This window comes from Pristiophorus japonicus, chromosome 5, assembly GCF_044704955.1.
Source record: "Pristiophorus japonicus isolate sPriJap1 chromosome 5, sPriJap1.hap1, whole genome shotgun sequence".
Lineage (NCBI taxonomy): Eukaryota > Metazoa > Chordata > Chondrichthyes > Pristiophoridae > Pristiophorus > Pristiophorus japonicus.
Window position 1 is genome coordinate 150,553,502 of NC_091981.1, and position 24,315 is coordinate 150,577,816.

General features: G+C 45.4%; 1 protein-coding gene across 1 annotated transcript in view; it reads left to right on the forward strand.

Moving 5' to 3' along the window:
• The window catches only part of vwde (von Willebrand factor D and EGF domains), a 341,224-nt gene that overhangs the window by 61,732 nt on the left and 255,177 nt on the right, over positions 1-24,315 (forward strand). Inside the window, exons 4-8 of the mRNA XM_070880205.1 lie at positions 1,335-1,403; positions 3,189-3,191; positions 7,496-7,728; positions 18,240-18,329; positions 20,843-20,987. Of these exons, the coding sequence (XP_070736306.1) occupies positions 1,335-1,403; positions 3,189-3,191; positions 7,496-7,728; positions 18,240-18,329; positions 20,843-20,987 (540 nt within the window). The remainder of the gene's footprint in view (positions 1-1,334; positions 1,404-3,188; positions 3,192-7,495; positions 7,729-18,239; positions 18,330-20,842; positions 20,988-24,315) is intronic.

Below are 24,315 nucleotides of genomic sequence, written 5' to 3' on the forward strand. Positions count from 1 at the left end.
CTTCTTCCATCTTTCCCCCTCCCTCCCTCCCTCCCTCCATCTTTCCCCCTCCCTCCCTTCAACTTTCCCCCTCCCTCCCTTCAACTTTCCCCCTCCCTCCCTTCAACTTTCCCCCTCCCTCTCTCGCTTCATCTTTCCCCCTCCCTTCATCTTTCCCCCTCCCTCCCTTTCCCTCTCTCTCCCTTCAACTTTCCCCCTCCCTCCCTTCAACTTTCCCCCTCCCTCCCTTCAACTTTCCCCCTCCCTCCCTTCAACTTTCCCCCTCCCTCTCTCGCTTCATCTTTCCCCCTCCCTCCCTTTCCCTCTCCCTCCCTCATTCCCTCCTCCCTCCTTTCATCATTTCCCCTCCCTCCCTCCCTCCCTCCATCTTTCCCCCTCCCTCCCTTTCCCTCTCCCTCTCTCATTCCCCCCTCCCTCCATCTTTCCCCCTCCCTCATTCCCCCTCCCTCTCTCATTCCCTCTCCCTCCCTCATTCCCCCTCTCCCTCCTTTCATCTTTCCCCCTTCCTCCATCTTTCCTCCTCCCTCCCACTCCCCCTCACTCCCCCACTCTCTCTCCCTCTCACTTTCTCTTTCTCTCTCTCAACGGCCATTCCCGCCACCTGCTTCTCTTGGCTCCGCAACAACACCCAGGGAAGCCCCGCCCCCCCCTTGCCCGTACCCATTGGCCCCGCCACATCCACTGCTGCCACTTCGTTGAAACAGACCCAGCGTCAATCAAACTTTTAAAATTCGCGCCACCCTGATTGGTTGCAAGGCTGGACGGGCCCTGATTGCCCAACTGTCACTTAGTCTGGACCACGTGCTCCCAGCCCCCGGCCCCGCCCCTATCCCAGGACAGACAAAAACTGAGTAATGTGTTTTACAAAAGTATATTCTGTACTGAAGTATATTGTTTACATCAGGACAGACAAAAACTGATTATTATTATAACAGATTTATATATATGACCTCTGATACAGCTCAGTGCAGCACTACATGGAGAAATAAATTACTAGATTCTACTTTAAATCCAATCTGTGCAAAAGGAAAATTGGACCCACTGTTCACTTGGATGATTTAAAACTATTAATCAAACTGGCATTAGAGATTGTGAAGATAGATTGGCCACTGTTAGCCCTGAATGACAAGTAGATAAGCTATAAATTCCCTCATCAGGCTATGCTGTACATGATGAAAGAGGTGACATTAGATTGAAGCACTAATTCGGTTCAGGGTATGTTGGGATAGATTCCTGCAACTGGAGAGCAAAAAAAGTGGGATTTAATGAAGATAATGATTTAACTAATTTAATGGAATTTAACCCACCTTGACATTTATTTAATTCTGCCCTAGTCGTGTCTGAAACAAACGAACAAAGCAACTGTGGTCCAGAGGAGACTGAAATTGGAAACACGTGTAGAGGTAACTGTCTACTCAATACATGTTATCACATCAGTAATATTTGTTCATTCATAACCATAACTTTGAACCTATCAAACAGTTCACATTGAGTTGTAGGTACCACATTAAATTTATGCTGCATGTGGTTACAATGATTGCTGCCTGCAGCCAAAGCTACCTGCGCTGTTTATTGACTGCACACATCAGTACAGGGCCTGATATCGCGAGTCGCTAGTGCTACTTAAAGGCAGCCTGCACCTCTTAAAGGGGAGCCAGAATGTGGCTGCAAGAAGTGGTGAGAGTTTTAAAAAAAGTTAATCTGTGCTCTGATACCTTGAGGAATGACTGAGCAAGAGAGAAAGCACAGAGGTTTTCTAATAATGCACTGGAGGTCTTGGTGCAAGACATGGAGAGATAGAAAGACATCAAGTGTCTGCGAAAGGGGCCCTCCAGGCATATGCTCAGGAGGCAGTGGGAAGAAGGCAGAGATCAATGTCAGGGATGTTGCTGCAAGAACATGGATGCAGTGCAGGAAGAAATATGTGCGATCTGACATGAGTTGCGTGAGTAAGTTCATCTTCAGATGGCATATTCTACCAACTGCAACACGAGGCTCATGCACTGCTCAATTCACTATACACCCATCCCCCACCTACCAGCAATCTCTATTAATCAGCAATCAACCCTTTACTTACCTCACTCTCACACACTTAGCACTGTTGCAAGCCTCACACTCACATCTCGCACACACTGGCAGCTATTCAATCATGACAGTCACATCCGCAAAAATAATGCAGGAAACTCATTGACACTCTTCCCTCTTTCTTGCAGGAGAAGTTGAGTCATAACAGGAGGCAGCAGGAAGGAACTGGAGGAGGACAAGTGTGCGTTGGCATGTTTCAGCCCTCATGGAGGAGATAGTACTGGCCATCACTGAGGCTGTGGCTACTGGCAGGGCTGGAGGGATCGATGATGAGGGTATCTACATACCTAATCCTCCTTCTCTCATGCCACTTCTCCCTCATCCCACCATCTCTTCTGACTCACAAGCTTCAGATGGTATAAGCACGCACTTTGTACTTTCTCCTCTCCCCTCACCATAACCCCACCCTTGTCCCTTTTTCAATTCAGATACAGAAGAACTGGAACCTTTCCAGTCAGAGGAGGAAGAGGAAGAAGACAGTGAAGATGAAGAGGCATCATCACTCAATCTTATACTCGCAGCCAACAGCTCAGAGGCACGGCGCATATTTTAGAGGTTAGGATAGAGGAGAGATCTGCACATGGTGAAACACCGAGCACAAGTACGCAGAAGTCAGAGCAGGGGGGAAGGATAGCGCAGGTGCCAGCTTGCCGGAGGGCAAGGTCACACACTAGTTCTGCTGCAAAGGTGTCATATGAAGACTTTGATGGGCCAGGCTAGAGAAGAATGCTGATGGGTGTACATAACCAAATGCTTGGTGCATGGGAAAGCCTGCGCACAGTGTCAAGGATCATGGAGGAGTCCAGTGGCAACTTGGCACAGGGCTTTGCATAGAGTTGAAGACCATCCTTTCCAACAAGGAAAGAGTTGGCACCTCCATCAGAACACCTGTGGAACCCACCATGATCCAGCGTCTGTGAGCCGATGTCCTAGCTTTCATTGCAGCAGAAGCATCAAAGATCTGAGGGCTGTAGAGGAAGCTCAAACTGCTGTCTTGCAAGTTCAGACTGCTGCCATCTTGGCTCTGAATACCACTCCGAGTAGAGCACTTGCTTAGGGAGTCTTGTGTCGTGCATGCAGATGATGTGGCCTGCCCAACGGAGCTGGTCGAGTGTGGTCAGTGCTTCGATGCTGAGGATGTTGGCCTGAAACGGCAAGCGAGCCCTAGGGGAGCAGAGAAAATGCTTCAAGGACACCCTTAAAGCCTCCTTGATAAAGTGTAACATCCCTTCCGGCTCTTGGAAATCCCTGGCACAAAACTGCCATATGTGGAGGAAGAGCACCTCAAGTGTCGTCGCCAAGAACATGCAGAAACCAAGCGCAGATAGCGAAAGGAGCGTGCGGCAAACTAGGCTCCCCACCCACCCTCTCCTTCAACCACTGTCTGCCCCACCTGTTACAGAGACTGTAATTTCTGCATTGGACTGTACAGCCACCTGAGAACTCACTTTTAGAGTGGAAGCAAGTCTTCCTCGATTTCGAGGGACTGCCTATGATGATGATGATGGATACCACTGTTCAAAGGGGCTTCAAGGGCATCATACTAGTCCATCAATCTGTTCCCCAATAGATCAGCAGGATTACTGAGGCACCACCCTAGGAGAGTGGGAGTGGCTCCATGGAACACAAACATACTTTTCTCTTTCAGGATGACAGCATTCCTGCTCCAACCCCTGCCATTCCGCCAGTTCCTTGCTGTTTTCTGTCAGCCAACCAACCCAGACTACTGCAGCCCAAGCTGAGATGGTGAAGTCTACAACCGGACCCTTTAGGCCCAGAGCTGCTCGAGGTCATGACCAAGAATATCTGCAGTCCCCTCAATTGGAGATCAGCAGCCTTCCACCAGCCATGCTGTGTGGTTGAGGTTATTGGTATCGCTCTTAATTATTTGATCATGTAGAGCCCGGGCAGAAAGGGGCTGTGAAGTTATCCACTTTGGTGGCAAAAACACGAAGGCAGAATATTATCTGAATGGCGGCAGATTAGGAAAAGGGGAGGTGCAACGAGACCTGTGTGTCATGGTTCATCAGTCATTGAAAGTTGGCATGCAGGTACAGCAGGCGGTGAAGAAGGCAAATGGCATGTTGGCCTTCATAGCTAGGGGATTTGAGTGTAGGAGCAGGGAGGTATTACTGCAATTGTACGGGCCTTGGTGAGGCCTCAACTGGAATATTGTGTTCAGTTTTGGTCTCCTAATCTGAGGAAGGACGTTCTTGCTATTGAGGGAGTGCAGCGAAGGTTCACCAGACTGATTCCAGGGATGGCTGGACTGACATATGAGGAGAGACTGGATCAACTGGGCCTTTATACACTGGAGTTTAGAAGGATGAGAGGGGATCTCATAGAAACGTATAAGATTCTGACGAGACGGGACAGGTTAGATGCGGGAAGAATGTTCCCGATGTTGGGGAAGTCCAGAACCAGGGGACACAGTCTTAGGATAAGGGGTAGGCCATTTAGGACTGAGATGAGGAGAAACTTCTTCACTCAGAGAGTTGTTAACGTGTGGAATTCCCTGCCGCAGAGAGTCGTTGATGCCAGTTCATTGGATATATTCAAGCGGGAGTTAGATGTGGCCCTTACAGCTAAAGGGATCAAGGGGTATGGAGAGACATCGGGAAAGGGGTACTGAGGTGAATGATCAGCCATGATCATATTGAATGGTGGTGCAGGCTCGAAGGGCCGAATGGCCTACTCCTGCACCTATTTTCTATGTTTCTATATTTCTATGTCTATGTTGTAGCCTTTCTTCCACTTCCTGTTAAACTCATCCTTCTTTACTTTCTCCTCCTCCTCTTTCTCGTGCTCCTGATCCTCAGTTTCTTGCCTGATTGGTGGTGGCTAGGGCTGTTCCTTCATAATGGCGAGTGTCATCCAGCATGCAACAGACTACCACAAATCTTGATATCCACTCAGCTGAGTAATGCAAGACTGCTCCAGAGCAGTCCAGGCAGTGGAAGCATTGCATAAGGATGCTGATGGTGTGCTCTATAATTTCCTTGTGGCAGTATGGCTCTCATTGTAGGTGTGCTGTGCATGTGTGTATGGACTCCGTACCAGAGTCATGAGCCATGTGAAGGGTGGATCAACCTTGCCGCCCAATCCCCACACTTGGACTTGCCATGGTGGTTCAAATACAGATCGCACAGGTGTTAATGTGACTGGAGCCAGGATAATGAGCATTCATCTGCATGATGCGCTGCCTGTGGTCAGATACCAGCTGTATGTTGAGGGAGTGAAATCCGTCTTGGTTCATGAAAATGACTGAGTTCACATGAGGTGCATGAAAGAGCAATGTGCAGTCAATGGCACCCTGCATCATGGGGAAGCCTGCAATCTGTGCAAACCCTTGTGCTCACTCCACTTGCTTATCTCTGGCAAGAGGGAATGAGGTGAAACGGATTATTTCTGTACAGAGAGCCTCAGTGACCTCCCTTATGCAGTAGTGCATGCAAAGTGAGAGATGTTGCTTATATCTCCAGCAGCAGCCTGGAAGGAACCAGACATATAAAAGTTAAGAGCCACGGTCACCTTGACAGCAACGGCAATGCTGTACTTGGCCTGCATTGAGGCTGCAGTTGCGGCTGCAGCAATTGGCATATTTCAGTCTTGACCTCTTTAATGCAGCAGAGATGTCTCATGCATTAGTCCTCGCTGAAGTTGCACCCTGAAGATCCTCAGCAGATATGACTTCCTGCTGCTCCCTTCTGCTCTTCCTCCTTCTCCCTCTTCTAGTAACTTGTTCTGCTCTCCGTGGCCTCTGTTCATTCTCCCAGAATGTTCAATTCCCAGAGGAAGCCCTACCAAGCCACCCATGTCTGGAATCAACTGGTTTGTGCACAAGATTTTAAATGACCAGAAAAGTACTTTAGCATTAGCCAGACCACTTCCTGTAGATTATTCAAACTTTAAGCAATATAGGAAATCTCGAAAAACATGTACAATTGCAGCAGCAACCAGAAGAAATTATCCAGCAACTAAACTTTAAGTTCATCATCCCTTTAAATAGCACTGGTGGGGGGGGTCCTTCATTCCATTTAATGCGTGTTTAGCTGTCCGAGATTAAGACAGGTCATTGGCTGGAGTGTGCATTTGGAAAATGCCAGTGCTGGCATCAAATCAACATTTCACACTGATTTGCATCATGATCTACCTGTGTTGCATGCTGTCGGCGGACATTGGGTGTGGTGTGCACGCACGAACCTCTTCTCCAAGACGACGTCGAAAGTGTGCGTGCGCATCTCGGACCTGATTTTTGAGCATTAGAGCATATGGTGGCCATATAGTGCCTAAAAAATGGGCGTTACACAGCCCTTAATGAATCCAAATCAAATTAAATAATATTTTACTGGTTGGACACTAGCAATATTTCCTGTCTCTCTGTAAACTCATTTATTTAAGTATTTACACACATAATTTTACTGATGGAATTAATATGATGACAGTAAATTATTATTTTATCAACATTTTTATATTTAATATCCTTTTATGTTTTCACTAGTTTTTCCTCCACTCCTGCGCTCTTTGTGAGTAATTTTAACTATTATTGCTGGGCATAAAATGGGTGGAAAAGATAATGAGGTGAGGTGTAAATTGGGCTGTCAATTCACTTTCTACTCCTGAAGTCTTTGACTCCTTCTGATTCCACAGGCACCAGCTGTCAAGCATACTTGCTCAAGTGCCCATTCTTTATGAATGTAATGGGACAGTCAGTGTCAGTAGGCAATTGGATTACAAGAGGCACAACATTCGCATCTGCAGATTTCCAGTTGGGTGGCTGGAAAGTCATCATGCTGATTTCCTATCCTCCTTACCTAGAGACAATTGTAGTGCTGCAAATTCTATCCTAATTCAGATCAGCTAAATGAGCACAGACCGGGGATTGAATCTGAGACCTGGCTGATCTGTTTGGCTGAGCTACTCATGCTGATGTCCACACTACAATTAATTCCAGCATCTCTGGGATACGGAGGGAAAAATCATCCCGTGCTCCCATTTCTGATCGCTATGTAGTGAGCCCTGCTAGAAGTGCATGTGTGTAAGTGCAGACAGGATGATGCTTGACCACAATGTCTCTCATATCAAATTGCCTACCAACCTTTATCATCTATGGTCACATGTGAGGAATGGGCCCTTTTGCAAAGTACTGGATGGTAGCTGGTGCACATAGAACCATACTAGAGCAAGGAGTCAATGCCTTGAAGAGGGTAGCAAACAGGAAAAGCTGGTAAAAATAAATTGTAATAACATTAAATATTACTACCTGAGTCCTTTAATGTGTATGTGTGAGTATTGCAATGGCCACAAATAACAGGACCTGAGAAGTTGGAATGAGGTTTCCATGTTGTGTAATAAATGAACACTGTCATTAAGTTTTAGAATACTAATGACATATATTTTTATTTACCAGCTAAACATCCACCATCACCAGCTGCGCTTGAAGTTGTGGCTGAGTTAGATAATGGCAGTATTTACCTGAAGTGTTCCTTTGAGAGTCCGGTAGTAAACAGCACTCTTGGATTTATTATCGCTTGGTTTCGACTATCACCCGATGGAACCAAAGAGGAGCTGCGTCAGGAAACAACAGTCCAGACATTTTCTTTCATAGAATTGGATGGAATAAATCTCAGACTTGGGGACAGGGTATGTTACTTTAGCATATATGTAAAAAGATGGATCATGTTTTGAAACCATTGCTGTCCTTTTTTAAAATCAGAGCCCTGAAAATGCACAACCAGTTACACCAAAATCATGCCCACAGGTGTTGTCCCCACTGGAGTTTGCCAGCTCAGTCGGAGAGCACCTCACTTCCATGGGGCTGGCAGATGTCCATCCTACTATGGGTATATCTTGGGTGATCGCCCTGCCTCATGTTACCTGAAATGTCGGCAATTCCTGTCTGAGAAAGCTGATCAAAACATTTTTTTTGAATTATCCATCTTTTGGGCCCAGGCTACTTCCCTCACCTCCAGTGGGGCCCACCTCTGTCATTCTGGAGGTTGGTACATCTCGCCTAACATACCAGACTCCAGTGCTTTACTGGGTCCCTTATGGGAACACCATTGGGAGATCTTGCCCCTCCCCCTGTCCCCAGCTTTGTCCTCACATAAGTGCTCTTTTAAGGGACTGGCAGCGGCTCCGTCAGAGGCTGAGTAGGAATTCACAATTAAGGTAGGGAGCCAAGTTCTGGTCTTTTTTCCAAGCTATTCTGCCAAACTCCAGTTGCAGTTACAACAGCGAAGAAAATTCGACACCAAGGCATTTATTGAAACTGCTGGCCTTTTTTCATGGCCTTATTTACGAAACATAAATTAGATCAATCTTGATGTTCTAAATTTGTTTGAGGTTTGACATATTGCTGAGTTTACTGATGCTCCAAACCACCAAGTCAGGGTGGTGTGTTAGTTAAGGAAATGTGCATTGTGCATGCCATTGGGGACTTAAGGAAAGAAGAAACATAACTGTTAAATTGGAGGGGAAAGAAAGACTGATTTCTCTTTCAAGGTCTTAAAACTTCGGGAGAAATTTTTAAACAACTTGGAGAAACTTTTAAAACCTCTGAGAAACTTTTAAATAACTTGGGAAAACTTTTTTAAAACTTCAGGAGAAACTTTTAAACTTCTGGAGAAACTTTTAATACTTCTGAAGAAACTTTTAAACAACATGGAGGAACTTTCAAGACTTATTTTCTTTTAAAATTTTTTATTAAGGAATTGAATACTGTACCCCAATCTAACTAGAAAATAGTTTGGTGTGTTTTATTAGCATTATTTTCAGTCATTTGAAACCGGTTTACTCACGACGACGCCCGGCGAGCTGATGTGCCTCCGACCAGGTGACCGGGACATCACCCCACCCGCCTCCTGCGGTGGGCCTACATCCCTCCAGCGCTGGGCTCTCATCTCTCGAGTGGCGGGCCTACATCCCTCTCCTCGTCGACGGTTGGACCTCTCCTTCCCCACTGGTGACCTGGCCTCTTCTACTGGTGAGCATCATGGATATGACTCTTGTACTCTCTCATTTCTTGCTGATCTCCCACCTGGAACTCCAGCGAACAACTGACCTTCCTGCCCCCAACCATGCCTCGGGCCACCTACCATCAAGGGCGCTACTCAGTGCTGAGCTTGCGGCCAACATCTCGCAGTCGGCAATTAGGCTCATACAGTAGTGCCTGGTCTCCAGTTGTCTTGGACCCCCTTGCCACTGGACCAAGACCTTGCTCAGCTAAGCCCGTGAGGTGGCCAGTGTGCAACGGCCACCCCACGTTAAAAGAACTCACGCACAGGCATCTTCTACTCCATTAACATGAAGTTTGGGACCTGGAACATCAGGACTCTCATGGACAACTCCAACAGCGACAGGCCGGAACGCCGCACTGCCATAATTGCCCGGGAACTTAGATGCTTTGACATCGACATCGCCACCCTAAGCGAGACTTGGTGGGCAGGGGAAGGCCAGCTCAAGGAACAAGGTGGATGTTACATCTTTTTCTGGAAAGGAAAACCAGAGGAAGAACGCCGCCTTCACAGAGTCGGCTTCGCCAACAAAAATGAGCTGGTTGACCGCCTCAAAGACTCCCCCTGCGGGGCTAACGAGCGGCTCATGGCTCTTCGACTCACCCTATCCTGGAACCAATGCGCCACAGTCATCAATGCGTACGCCCCAACAATTGATGTAACGGATGAGACCGAAGAGGGTTTTTATTCCAACCTCGATACATCCCTGTCGCGCGTCCCCGCGGGCGACAAACTGATCCTCCTAGGTGACTTCAACGCCAGGGTCGGCAAAGACACAGCCCTCTGGGGAGACGTGATTGGCAGAGAGGGGGTAGGGAAAGCCAACTCCAGCGGTACCCTACTCCTGACAAAATGTCTAGAACATGAACTTCTCATCACCAACACCCTGTTCCACCAGAGGACAAATAACATGCATCGTGGCAACACCTTCGCTCCAAACACTGGCACCTGCTCGACTATGTCATTGTCGGAGCCAGGGATCACAAGGATGTGCGCAGCATCCGCACCATGACAGGAGCTGATGACTGCTGGACGGACCACCGTCTAATCCGATCCATCATCGACATGAACATAGCCCCAAAGTGGAGGGGACAGCAGAAGCAGTGCTGCAAAAAAATCAATGCTGGGGCACTTAAAGACCCAGCTAAGAGAGCCCTATACAGCCAGCACCTCACAGCTAACCTGGCGTGCCTTGATGACCCTGAGATGCTGGATGTCCACAGCACTTGGTCTGCCCTCCATAACCAGTGCCTGCGAAGTGACACTTGTCACTCAACCAGAAAACACCAGGATTGGTTTGATGAGAATGATCAGGAGATCCAAGAACTAATAGATTGCAAGCTCAGAGCATTTCTGAGCCTCATGCAACAACCTAACTCGGGAGCAGCAAAGCAACATCACAAGCGGCTCAAGGCTGAGGTCCAACAAAAAACCCAGGTCCTAAAGAACAGGTGGAGGATGGAGAAAGCACAGGAGATACAACAATTGGCTGACAGCCATGATGTGCGAGGATTCTTCATCGCAGTCAAGACCACCTGTGGTCCAAACTTCCTAAGGCCCCACCCCACTGCTGGCCAAGAATGGGGAAACACTCATCAAGGACACCGAGGCAGTCAGGGCCCGCTGGAAGGAGCACTTCGAAGATCTCCTCAATCAAGACTCTGCCTTTGACTCGAGTGTTCTCGACTCCATCTCGCAGCATGCGGCCCGTCACCACCTCAGTGAAACCCCAACATTGCACGAGGTAGGAAAAGACATAAGATAGCTCAAGAACAACAAGGCTACGGGAGCAGATGGAATCACTGCTGAGGCGCTAAAATATGGCGGAGAGGCACTGTTGGCACGGATACATGACCTCATCTCTCTCATCTGGAGGGAGGGGAGCATGCCGGGAGATCTCAGAGATGCAGTGATCGTGACTATCTTTAAAATAGGGGACAGTCCGACTGCGGCAATTACAGGGGAATCTTCCTGCTATCAGTCACTGGGAAAGCTGTCGCTAGAGTCCTCCTCAACCGTCTTCTCCCTATGGCCGAGAAGCTCCTCAGAGTTACAGTGCGGATTTCGTCCCCTGCGGGGCACAACGGACATGATCTTCACAGCACAACAGCTGCAGGAAAAATACAGGGAGCAGCGCCAGCCTTTATACATGGCTTTTTTCAACCTTACAAAGGCCTTTGACACTGTCAACCGCGAGAGTCTCTGTTTCGGATGCCCCCAAAAGTTTGTCAACATCCTTCGCCTGCTCCATGATGACATACAGGCCGTGATCCTTACCAACGGATCCATTACAGACCCAATCCACGTCCGGACCGGGGTCAAACAGGGCTGCGTCATCGCTCCAACCCTCTTCTCAATCTTCCTCGCTGCCATGCTCGACCTCACAGTCAACAAGCTCCCCGTTGGAGTGGAACTAAATTACAGAACCAGTGGGAAGCTGTTTAACCTTCGCCGCCTCCTAGGTCCAAGATCACCCCAACCTCTATCGTTGAGCTACAGTATGCGGACGACGCCTGCGTCTGCGCACATTCTGTGGCTGAACTCCAGGATATAGTCGACGTATTTACTGAGGCATACGAAGGCATGGGCCTTATGCTAAACATCTGTAAGACAAAGGCCCTCCACCAGCCTGTCCTCGCCGCACAGCACTGCCCCCCAGTCATCAAACTCCACGGCCGGCCCTCGACAATGTGGACCATTTCCCATACCTTGGGAGCCTCTTATCAACAAAAGCAGACATTGATGAGGAGATTAAACACCGCCTCCAGTGCGCCAGTGCAGCCTCCGGCTGCCTGAGGAAAAGAGTTTTCGAAGATCAGTCCCTCAAATCTACCACCAAGCTCATGGTCTACAGGGCTGCAGTAATACCTGCCCTCCTGTATGGCTCAGAGGCATGGACCATGTACAGTAGACCACTCAAGTCGCTGGAGATATATCACCAATGATGTCTCGCAAGATCCTACAAATCCCCTGGGAGGACAGGCACACCAACATCAGCATCTTCATCCAGGCTAACATCCCCAGCATTGAAGCACTGACCATACTCGATCAGCTTCGCTGGGCAGGCCACATAGTTCGCATGCCAGACATGAGACTCCCAAAGCAAGTGCTCTATGTGGAGCTCCTTCACGGCAAATGAGCCAAAGGTGGGCAGCGGAATCGTTACAAGGACACCCTCAAAGCCTCCCTGATAAAGTGCGACATCCCCACTGACACCTGGGAGTCCTTGGCCAAAGACCGTCCGAATTGGAGAAAGTGCATCCGGGAGGGCGCTGAGCACCTCGAGCCTCAATCCCGAGAGTGTGCAGAAATCAAGCGCAGACAGCAGAAAGAGCGTGCGGCAAACTAGTCCCACCCACTCCTTCCCTCAACAACTATCTGTCCAACATGTGACAGAGTCTGTGGCTCACGTATTGGACTGTTCAGCCACCAAAGAACTCACTTCAGGAGTGGAAGCAAGTCTTCCTCGATTCCGAGGGACTGCCTATGACTTACCGACTGACTGACTCTTTCAAGGGTCACAAAATGATGATATTATTGAGCAACTCTGATCTGTGCTTACATATTTAGCTTTCAACACAAGCTGATGGTTTGCATATGTGGGACCAGTTTTCTTTTAAATGTGAGCTTAGCACATTGAGAATATGCTTAAAAACTGGAGGAGTGGTACCTTCCCTGAAGGGAAACTGCTGTATTCATCTTCTCATGCAAATTACCGAGGGACTGCTAATAGTGTTCATGTGCACACATTCACAGAAATGTGAAGTACATACATTCAACTCCTGCCTACAAGGCAGGAAAGAGGAGAGGTTATAAACCCGAGACTAAAAATACAAAGAAAATATGATAGTAGAAGACAAGGAAGTAAGCATTTACAATAAGCTATCAATAATACATATTTTGAAACCAAGTTTTATAACACAAATCACAGAATCATAGAATGGTTACAGCACAGAAGAAGACCATTCGGTCCGTCAAGCCTGTGCCAGCTCTCTACAGGAGCACTTCAGCTAGTCGCACTCCCCTGTCCTTCCCCTGAAGCCCTGCAAATTTCTCTCCTTCACGTACTTATCCAACTCCCTTTTGAAAGCCGTGATTGAGTCTGCCTCCACCACCCCTTCAGGCAGTGCATTCAAGATCCGAACCACTCGCTGTGTAAAGAAGTTTTTTCTTATGTCACCTTTGGTTCATTTGCCAACCACATTAAATCTGTGTCCTCTGGTTCTCAACCCTTTTTCCAATGGGAACAGTTTCTCTCTATCTACTCTGTCCAGACCACTCATGATTTTGAACACCTTTATCAAATCTCCTCTCAATCATCTCTACCTTCTATGTCTAGCCACGTAACTGAAGTCCCTCATCCCTGGAATCATTCTCGAAAAAATTTTCTGCACCCTCTCTAAGGCCTTCGCATCCTTCCTAAAGTGCAGTGCCCAGAATTGGACACAATACTCCAGTTGAGGCCGAACCAGTGTTTTATACAGGTTCATCATAATATCCATGCTTTTGTACTCTATACCTCTATTCATGAAGCCCAGGCTTTCTCAACTTGTCCTGCCACCTTCAATGATTAGTGTACATATACCCTAGGTCTTTCTGTTCATGCATCCCTTTAGGATTGTACCCTTTAGTTTATATTTCCTCTCCTCATTCATTCTACCACAATGTATCAGTTCACACATTTCCGCATTAAATTTCATCTGCCACGTGTTCGCCCATTCCACCAGCCTGTCTATGTCATCTTGAAGTCTATCACTATCCTCCTCACTGTTCACTTTATTTCCAAGTTTTGTGTCATCTGCAAATTTTGAAATTGTGCCCTGTACACTGACATCCAAGTCATTAATATATATCAAGAAAAGCAGTGGATCTAGTACCGATTCTCAGGGAACACTCCTGTATACCTTTCTCCAGTCCGAAAACCAACCATTCACCACTACTCTCTGTTTCCTGTCACTTAGCCAATTTCTTATCCATGCTGTCACTGATCATTTTATTCCATGGGCTTCAATTTTACTAGTAAGTCTATTATGTGGCTCTTCGTCAAATGCCTTCTGGAAATCCATGTACACCACATCAACTGCATTGCCTTCATCAACCCCCTCTGTTACCCATCACAAAACTCGATCAAGTTGATTAAACATGATTTGCCTTTAACAAATCCGTGCTGGCTTTCCTTAATTAATCCACATTTGTCCAAGTAATTTTGTCCCTGTTTATTATTTCTAAAAGCTTGCCCACTACTGAGGTTAAACTGACTGGCCGACAGTTTCTGGGTTTATCTTTGCACTTTTTTGAATAAAGGTGCAGTATTTGCAATTCTCCAGTCCTCTGGCACCACCCCATTTCTAAGGTGGATTGGAAGCTTATGGCCAGTACCTCCGTGATTTCTTCCCTCTCTTCTCTCAGTGTTCTAGGATGCATCCCATCTGGTCCTGGTGACTTACCTGCTCTAAGTACAGCCAACCTTTTTAGCACCTCATCTTTATCAATTCTTATTCCATTCAGTATTTCCTCTACCTCCTCCTTTACTAAGTCTATGGCTGCATCTTCTTCCTTGGTGAAGACAGATGCAAAGTAATTATTTAGTACCTCAGCCATACCCTCGGGTCCCTAATCGGCCCCACCCCTCCTCTTAGTACCCGTTTACTATTTATATGCCGATAGAAGACTTTTGGATTACTTTTGATGTTAGCTGCCATTCTACTCTCATACCCTGTCTTTGCCCCTCTTATTTCCTTTTTCACTTCTCCTCTGAACTTTCTATATTTAGCCTCATTCTCAGATGTATTCTCAACCTGACATCTGTCATACGCGCTCTTTTTCTGCTTTATCTTACTATCTATCACTTGCGTCATCCAGGAAGCTTTGACTTTAATTGCCCTAACTTTCCCCTTGTAGGAATGTACCTTGACTGTACCCAAACGATTTCCTCTTTAAAGGCAGCCCATTGTTGCACTATAGTTTTGCCTGACAATCTTTGATTCCAATTTACCCGGGTCATATCTGTTCTCATCGCACTGAACGTTTCCATCCTCCAATTAAGTATTTTCACTCTAGTTTGCTCCCTGTCCTTTTCTATAGCTAATCTAAACCTCATGATATTATGGTCAATGTTCCCCAAATCTTCACCTACTGAACTTGTTTACTATGCTTCATGTGTTCACACACTGTAAACCTATCTTAGACCATCCTGTGTTCTGACCCCACCTAATACCTTACTATTTCTTGCTTTAGTGCTATCCATCTCTCCCAATCCTCTGTGCCCTTAGGGCTGGAATTTAGGCTTGTTGCTGCCTCCATTTTCACCCCAGAGGAGCAACAATGGCAGCAGTAAGCTCTTCTGGGCAAGCAGCCAGCTTCCAGCATCCGCCGGGATTTTCAGGGCCGGTTTCGGCGGGGTACGGAGCATTACCGCCCGGAAGAGTTGAGCCAGTGTGCAATGCCCCTGGTTGCAACACCGGCTCAATTTTTGGCTCCCGCCCAATCCATAGCACCCCGTAGAGTGCCGTGCTGGGACCATCTGTGAAAGCTGGCGGTCCGAGCTGTAGTGGCTGCAGTGAGGTAAGTAATTTCAACCTCAGGTAAGTGTGATTGTTTTTTTTGTGATTTATGTTGTTGTGTTGTGGTGTGAGTTAGTTATTGGAAATGCTTTTGGTGGGGGTTTTTCAGGTTTTTTTTCTCCCCAGGCCTCTCTTTGATCACTTCGAGACTGGCTGTTTAGCTCAGGATTTTCACATGTTCAGCCATCCTAGCGCCCTAAGAAAGGTGCACAATGCCTCCCTTAGCGTTCCGCCATACACTCAGGGCCCAGCTGCCAAATTTTGCTGACTGACGCGAAAACTGTTCCCGGGTGCAAACTTTATTGTCCCGCCACTATTACCGCCTCAAAATGAGCAAAGCCAAAAATCCAGCCTGCTGTTTCTCCTTTCTAATGCTACATCCTGGTGTCCATCCCCTTGCCAAGCTAGTTTAAACCCTTCCCAACAGCACAAGCAAACCTCCCTGCGAGGATATTGGTACCGGCGCTGTTGAGGTGCAACCTGTCCGGCCTGTACAAGTCCCACCTCCCCTAGAACTTGCCCCAAAGCCCCAGGATTCTGAAGCCCTCCCTCCTGCACCATCTCTCCAGTCACACATTCATCTGCTCTATCCTCCTATTTCTGTACTTACTCACACGTGGCACCAGGAGTGATCCAGAGATTACTACTTTTGAAGTCCTGCTTTTTAATCTCTTTCCTAGCTCCTTAAAATCTGCTTGCAGGAACTCATGCCTCTTTCTACCTATGTCGTTGGTATCAATATGGACCATGACCTCTGGCCGTTCACCCTCTCCCTCAGAATGTTCTGCAGCTGCTCACTGGCATCCTTAACCCTGGCACCAGGGAGGCAACATATCATCCTGGAGTCACATCTGCAGCCGCAGAAATGCCTGTCTGCTCCCCTAACTATCGAATCCCCTACCACTATTGCTCTTCCACTCTTCTTCCTCCCACCCTGTATAGTTGAGCCACCATTGGTACCATGGTCTTGGCTCTGGCTGTACTCACCAGAGGAACCATTGCCCTCACCAATACTCAGAACAGAATACTGGAGAGCGAGATGCACTCCAACCAGTATTCAAATGAGTTGATATTAGAAGAAAATGCAAAAGGACAAATATTGGGAAAAAGTCAATATACATTCAAAAAATATACAGGTAAGCAAAATGGTGTCTCCCACTCCAACCCCTCGATGTCCAGAATTTCATACTGTTGCTTGAGTACCCATTAGCAAAATTACAGCAGTCCATTTTACTTGCCTGGCAAAGTTGCTGTTTGGTAACTGTCTCCAGATTCTTAGCACAATAAAGGAAAAAAGTATATAGGTATGACAATTTCTAAGCATTACTTGTGCTTCAGCAAACATCCAGTATGGCTTTATTCCAAAAGATAATAAAAATTGGTGTTCGGCAATAGTGCACAATGGGCGATAACGAATCAGCAGCCCGTTTTACAACCCATCCATTTTATTTTCTTGAAGTCAGTGGAAAAGAAAACCGGGCTGGGTCTAAAACAGGCTGCCAATTCACTGTTGGTTGTTTTGCACTGTTACCCAAGAATAATTTCACTCGCAATGTGTTTCTGCTGTACATTTTATATGTGGCACAATTTATTATGCTCAGTTCAAGATGATAAATTACTTATAAGCAAAATGCTGGCCGTTTTCATATGAAAATCAGTCCTGCAGAGGCAGCAATTCACATGTTATTTTAAAGATGTTTTCACTTAGTAAATTTTCCTCTTATTAAGTAATATGGGATTGAGTTTCCGCTTGTATTTGGCAGTAATTATCAGTGCAATCTGAGCGAAATCTGCCGAACAAGTGCAAAAGATCGGGAAATTTGAAACATAAGTGAGTTACATCCAAAACCACTTCCATTCATGTTTTCCGTGACCTTTGACGCTGGTTAAAGAATCAATTCGCTTGGATCAGGCCCCGCTCACAAAACTGGCCAAGCCCCATGTTGAAATTGCGAGATTCGACCATTGTGCTGTTTTGGGAAGGCTCTTTGTATTGTGCTCATTTTCTTAGGTGCATAGACACTCATAGGCATGTTTTAGAATTTTTTTTCATATCAAAAAATATAAAATACTAAGAAACTGACTAGTGTACACCAATGAAACTATTAAATGGTTCAATTTATTTTTTTATTCATTTTCAGTGATTTCTAAAGCAAGTTACTCACAGGTGGAGGACTGGACATCCTTTTTAAAAATGCTAATTTTTGCTGATAAACCCATTTTCAGCTGTATTAATAAAACTGCACCAGGTTACCATTCTTCAAAACATCAAAGATTATTTTTAATGGAAAGAAGAAAAAGAAACAATTATGTTCTGTTGTGCTGCTCAATGGTGCTGGTTCACGGAAGATTTGAAGTTTCTGATGATGCAAATTAATTTTAGCGGAAACATGAACTGTAACCTAACCAGAATATTTTGAGCGCAAGTTCCCGATTGTGCCCAAAACAGTCAGTTCTGTTCAGTGTCTTAGGTCTTCACAGAGCAATGACCAAAGCTACTTTACTTAAATTTTACTCTTACCTGAATTATACTTGTATTATCTGTTATCAGGTGTATCTATTCTTGAATTCACAGATTTACTGCAGGAGTTTAAGTTTCTACTTGGATAGTCCAGATATTCAAGGACCCCCTGCTGAAAGCAAAGAATTCTTTGCCGGTATTAAGGTATGAAGAAGTTACATTACCATCCTGTCACAACAGCATTTATTTTACCCAGGTTTATCCAGTAGCATTCTGCCTGAAAACTTTATCAGTTCTAAATAAACAATATAAAACTGTGGCATGACAATCAGTTGTTGGAAAGCTCTTGGCAATTATAAATACTATGAAACCTGCAAAGATGTAAAACAAGCAGAAATTCCTCATACTGTAGACTACAAGATACATGGAACCACAATAAATGTACCACAATAGGAGTTTTAGGGTTTAAAGTGCAATTTCAAAGTGCAGGTGAAACAAATTTGCTGGTGATTGAAAGTTAAGACTTACACCGTAGTCATGACTACATGACGACATGACTACAGTGTAAGAACGGAGTTGTGCCATTTTATATTTTGAGGAAATTCATGCGTAACTGATTTATATCGATTTTACCTCAAAACATAGCTATCATAAATTCCCTTGATCATTTGCACAGCCCCCAAGTATTTCTGCTGAAATCCCACTTAGCTCATTAACTTAGCTCTGCCCTCATGCAAAAGACCAGAGAATGCAAGTTTCCTGCATATATGCCAGTTTTGAACAGACGTAAATTGACGCACAAAACCTTAGGCGCAGCAGAGACTATTTTGGTGGTTTGATAGCAATTTTTTTTATTTCTCCTCACTGAGACCTGCACTACATTTACTATCTTTGATTGCTTATTACTGCATCAGAATCTGTTGCATTAAAAAGAGAAAAGTTTCCACAATTGTATTTCCTTAAATATGCTGTACTAATGTGCATAAGTAATGGTTTGATGGATTATCAAGATAAAGAGAGACTTAAAGGAGAAATATGGCATATGTTCTGTTTTTTCCTCGGGCCTAGATTGCTTCCACTAGTTGCTGCTTGTTTTATGTCAGTTGAAGGGAATTAATATTATAACTGAGTTAATTACACAGTCTGTTGCTTGTATAAATGAAAGGAAAGATTTCTAAGTTTCAGAAGCAAATATTACAATAAGTTTTCATTCACAGGTCACAAATGTGGTAGAGCTGATAAAAAACTGTTTGTTTCATAATTAACAAAATCCTTGTTTAATAACAATTTATTGCATTTCATTAAAGAAAACCCTGTTTCCCTATGCTGTCAGTTTGGATTTCTTCAACATTTCCTTTCTGCCAGAATAATTTTACTTAACATATGTTGGCTCACATCAGCTATCCCTCAAGACCTCTGTTTAGAAACTGGACAAGCTATATACAAAAATATTGATACATACATGTTTACAGCTTTTAATTCTTTTGTCTAACCAAAGTGATGCTGAGTGTTTAAAAAAAAGTGTGACTAGGTTTATTTCCTTTTTTATTCACTCCATTTCCATTCTACAGTTTCAACAGCAGTTGCTCATATGCTTTGAAATTGAAGTGGAAAACCTACCTCCAAAAATCTTGCAATGACATGTAGTGCAATCACATGAACAGTGACTCAGACCCAAAGACCAAAGTCCTGTTTGAAGAATGCCTTCCCTACCAGTCTAATCTTGTTTCTGGTGTCCCTGTTGAGCATCTCATTGAATCGGTAGAACCCAATCTCATTCAGACCTACTGTTTCACCCTCTAGCTTCAGGGGTAAATCAGCTTTTCAGACCAGCTTTACATACTCCACAGCTGGATTAAATTCATTTTCATCAATTTTCTCTATTACATGCCAATTTTGATGCTTGAGAAGTGATAAAGCAACATTACTGAAGGTGAGACCTGATTGGCCATTTTCCTTTGTCAATAATCGCTTTGAATGCCACAGAAACTTCAGAAGCAAATTTAGGTCAGTCTAACTTCATAAAATAAGCCAAATGTCTTATATTTGCAAATAGACCAAAGTAAGCGCTTTATTCTTCTACCTTGCCAAAAATATTCCATTCTAACATGTACAGTATAAACTAAAGGCAAGCATTAATAATTATGCACAGTCTTCATTAACAGTTAGAAGTGCAATAGAAATGTCTAAATGAAGGCATCCATGCTGAACAGAATGTGCATTTAATCCATTCAATTCAAATGAAACTAAACTGAAAGTATTTTTTTACCATTTTCTTTTTTCATATCACGCATGCAGTCTGCTCCCAGATTTCTGCAGTACCCTCTGTCCAGTTATAATTGGTACATGAAAGTCGCCTAAAATGGCATTTAATCTGATTTTACCATCATTCCTTTTACACTAGTGTAATTCAGTAATATTCTTTTGTGGTGCTGTTGAAGAACTGTACCGAAAAGACACATCCCCCAGTTTCAATTCCGCCAATGAATTAGAGTATTTGGTAAATTATTGTGTGGCTGTAAATATCTACTTTAAATGAACAATCATATTAACAATATACCTAATAGTTGGCATACATTATATTTGTAGAAATCACAGTATACAAATTAAGATTTAATTTTAACAGAGGAGACCTGCGTCAAAAATATAGTTACACAAATTTGTTGCTTTTCAGTCTTGTAGTCAGTGTGTAATTGCTCAGGTCTGTGATTTGCCAGATTCACCCAGAGGCTTTGACTATAGCAGAGGATGGAAAGCAACACAGACTGGTGATTGAGAGTACAGTGCCTATCCCTTGCTCTGAATTCAGCCAGACTGAAGATGAATGCAAACTCACAATTATGCTTCACACAGCCAATCAAGGTAAGTAACTTTAATTGATTCTAACATGTTCATAAAATCAATGTTAGGCCTCCAAATTTCACATTGTGGCCTGCCATGCCCAATCTATGCCAGAATTATGCCAAACACCCTATTGACTCAGTCTACTTTTAGCAGTCCAGGGCCCCTGTCTGAAAGGAGTGGGTACTGAATAAATATATGTAAATTAGGGTCCTGTGCCTGATTAAGGATCCTTCTGCCAAGTTGAACTTTGGGAGTGCTGTATTCATTCTAAAACTCGCCCACTTGGTAAGGAGCTAGATCAGTGTTATTGAAAGAGAGCCTCAGTTGCATTCCAGTTAACATTAGTCATTTTAGACTGCTAGGGAGCTTTTAGGCCTATTTCTGTCTGTGTTGGCTACTCTAGCTGAGTTCAGAAATTGGAACTGCAGGACAACCTCTGCCAGGGTCTTGTGCACAAACCTTCTCTGGCAATATAGGTATGCTGCTCATATGCCGTTGGGGCTGGAGGATGAGGAGTAGGAAGAGCAGAAAGTCAAGAGTGCAGAGACCTGTAACTACTGGGAGAAGAGGCACTGGAGACTTATACCATGTGCGTGTACAAGAACAGAACATCTTACTTCCAGTTAATTGTGGAACAGTGTGTCACCTATTGCGGCACTAACTGTAGCCCATCATCATGTCACACACTTCATTGTTTAGAGCCCTGAAGGTGACTGTGGCCATGAATTTCTATGCCTCTAAGTCATTACAGGCCTCGACCGGTGACATTAACAATGCCAGTCAATTTGCAATACTGCATTAAGCACGTGCTGGATGCCTGTTTCGCTAAGGCTACTAAATTCATCACTACACCATGGAGGCAGCAAAGCAGGAAGACAGAGCTCTGGACTTCGTCAGTATCATAAGCTTCCCTCACTTGTCGGGAATAATTGACTCCATCCATATAGTTTTACAGTCTTATCAAGAACCCGGAATATACATAAAGAGGAAGAGTTTCCAATCACTCAACATTAAGCTGGTGTGTTACGATAGGCAATGCATCATGCAGGTCTCTGCATTGGCAGTTGTCGTGATACCTTTATCCTGCATCTGTCCTCAATCTGCCACTCTCTTCCACCCAAACTATCATGTGTCAGGTGGGCTGCTTAGGACAAGGGGTATCCTCTGGCCATGTGGTTCATTACTATCAGGAACTGGACTGCATACACAGAGGAGTGCTACAATCAGAGTTATGCCTCTACAGGAGCTGTGATTGAGTACACAATTGGTTAACAATTTAAACTTTTTAAAAAATTGCCGCTTGTGCTCCAAGAAGGAAGTGGAGTGCTAAATTAAGCGCTCCACTTCCTTCTTGAAGCGCAATCGGCATCAGATGGGCGGCAACTTCAGCAGTGCTGCACACTGGGCCGTACAACGCTGCCCCTTAAAGGGAAGGGCCATTACTGCAGGCTCTGCAATGTAAAAAATACCTACCTGGAGCGCCAAGGCAGCCACGATACCGTACGATCAGCCCGGTACTCAAGCAGAGTGCCGGACTGATCAGTCGCGGGTCAGGACCCGCAAAAGAAACTGAAACAAGAAAGGTAATTCTTTTTTTTTACTTACCTCGGCCACCTCACCTTTAAGCATTGCCTCTGAAGCGGCCAGCCGCCCAGGGCATACCTCCTGCATGTCAGTGTTTTTGCCTGACGCTGCTGCAGGGGGCGGAAGTCAATTTCGGGTCGGGGGCACTAACGGGGAGATGCACACAACAATGACGTCACGGTCTCCGGGCGAAGGAGATCAGGGTGCAACACCGTAGTGCCACTGCAAAACTCCCTGCTGAATATGGCGGAGTCGATGTCAGTGCCACACCCGACCAGGGGCGCTGACAGGAGGCATAAAGGCATCCAATTTCGCCCCCAGAGATTCCACTGCCTGGATAGGTCAACAGACCTCCTGAAATATAGCCCAGAGAGAGTCTCCAGATTTGTTGTCGTTTGCTGCATGCTCTATAGCATTTCCTTCCAAAGTGGGCAAACTTTAGAGGCACCAGGGGAGGAAGAAGTGGAGGGACAAGAGCAGGAAAAACAGCAGGATGACGGGATGCTTTGGAAGAGCCATCAATCATGTCAGCTGCCAGAGCTTTACCACAGCAAATCAAATGGGACAGCTGGAATCATTCCTTCTGCCACCCTTCCTGCATCGACAGTAACTCTACTGCCATACACAGTTCTTACACCCTCTAGATGAATGCCCTCACTTGAATACCAGCAAGTGTATTGGTACCACTTCACTAGGCATGATCAAATAAACACCAATCCAAAGAACTGGGGAAAAAACTGATTCCAAATGGTTCATTTCTCAATTGGGCAAAGACAAGTTGGAAAAGTAAATGTCACCCTTGTGCAAACCCTTAAATTTGATAGCATCTGAAAATGGACGAGGGGATTACGATGCACAGTTTTTTTGTATTCGTTCTTGGGATGTGGGAGTATCTGGCAAGGCCAGCATTTATTGTCCATCCCAAATTGCCCTTGAGAAGGTTGTGGTGAACCGCCTTCTTGAACCGCTGCAGTCCCTGTGGTGAAGGTACTCTCACAGTGCTGTTAAGGAGGGAGTTCCATGTTTTTGACCCAATGATGATGAAGGAACGATGATACATTTCCAAATCAGGGTGATGTGTAACTTGGAGGGAACTTGCAGTTAATGGTGTTCCCATGCGAGGCCTCCTGCCCTTGTCCTTCCAGGTGGTAGAGGTCGCAGGTTTGGGAGGTGGTGTTGAAGAGGTCTTGGCGAGTTGCTGCAGTGCATATTGTAGATGGTACACACTGCAGCCATGGTGTGTTGGTGGTGGAGGGAGTGAATATTTAAGGTTGTAGATGGGGTGCCAATGACGCAGGCTGCTTTCTGCTGGTTAGTATCGAGCTTCTTGAGTGTGGTTGGAGCTGCACTCATCCAGGCAAGTGGAGAGTATTCCATCACACTCTTGACTTACGTAAGAACATAAAAAATAGGAGCAGGAGTAGGCCATTTGGCCCCTCTAGCCTGCTCCGCCATTCAATAAGATCATGGCTGATCTGATCCTGGCCTCAACTCCACTTCCGTGCCCGCTCCCCATAACCCTTGACTCACTTATCATACAAAAATCTGTCTATCTCCACCATAAATATATTCAAATACCCAGCCTCCACAGTTCTCTGGGGTAGAGAATTCCAAAGATTTACGGCCCTCTGAGAAAATAAATTTCTCTTCATTTCTGTTTTAAATGGTCGACCCCTTATTCTGAAACTTTGCTCTGTAGTTCTAGATTCCCCCATGAAGGGAAACATCCTCTCTGCATCTACCCTGTCAAGCCCCCTCAGAA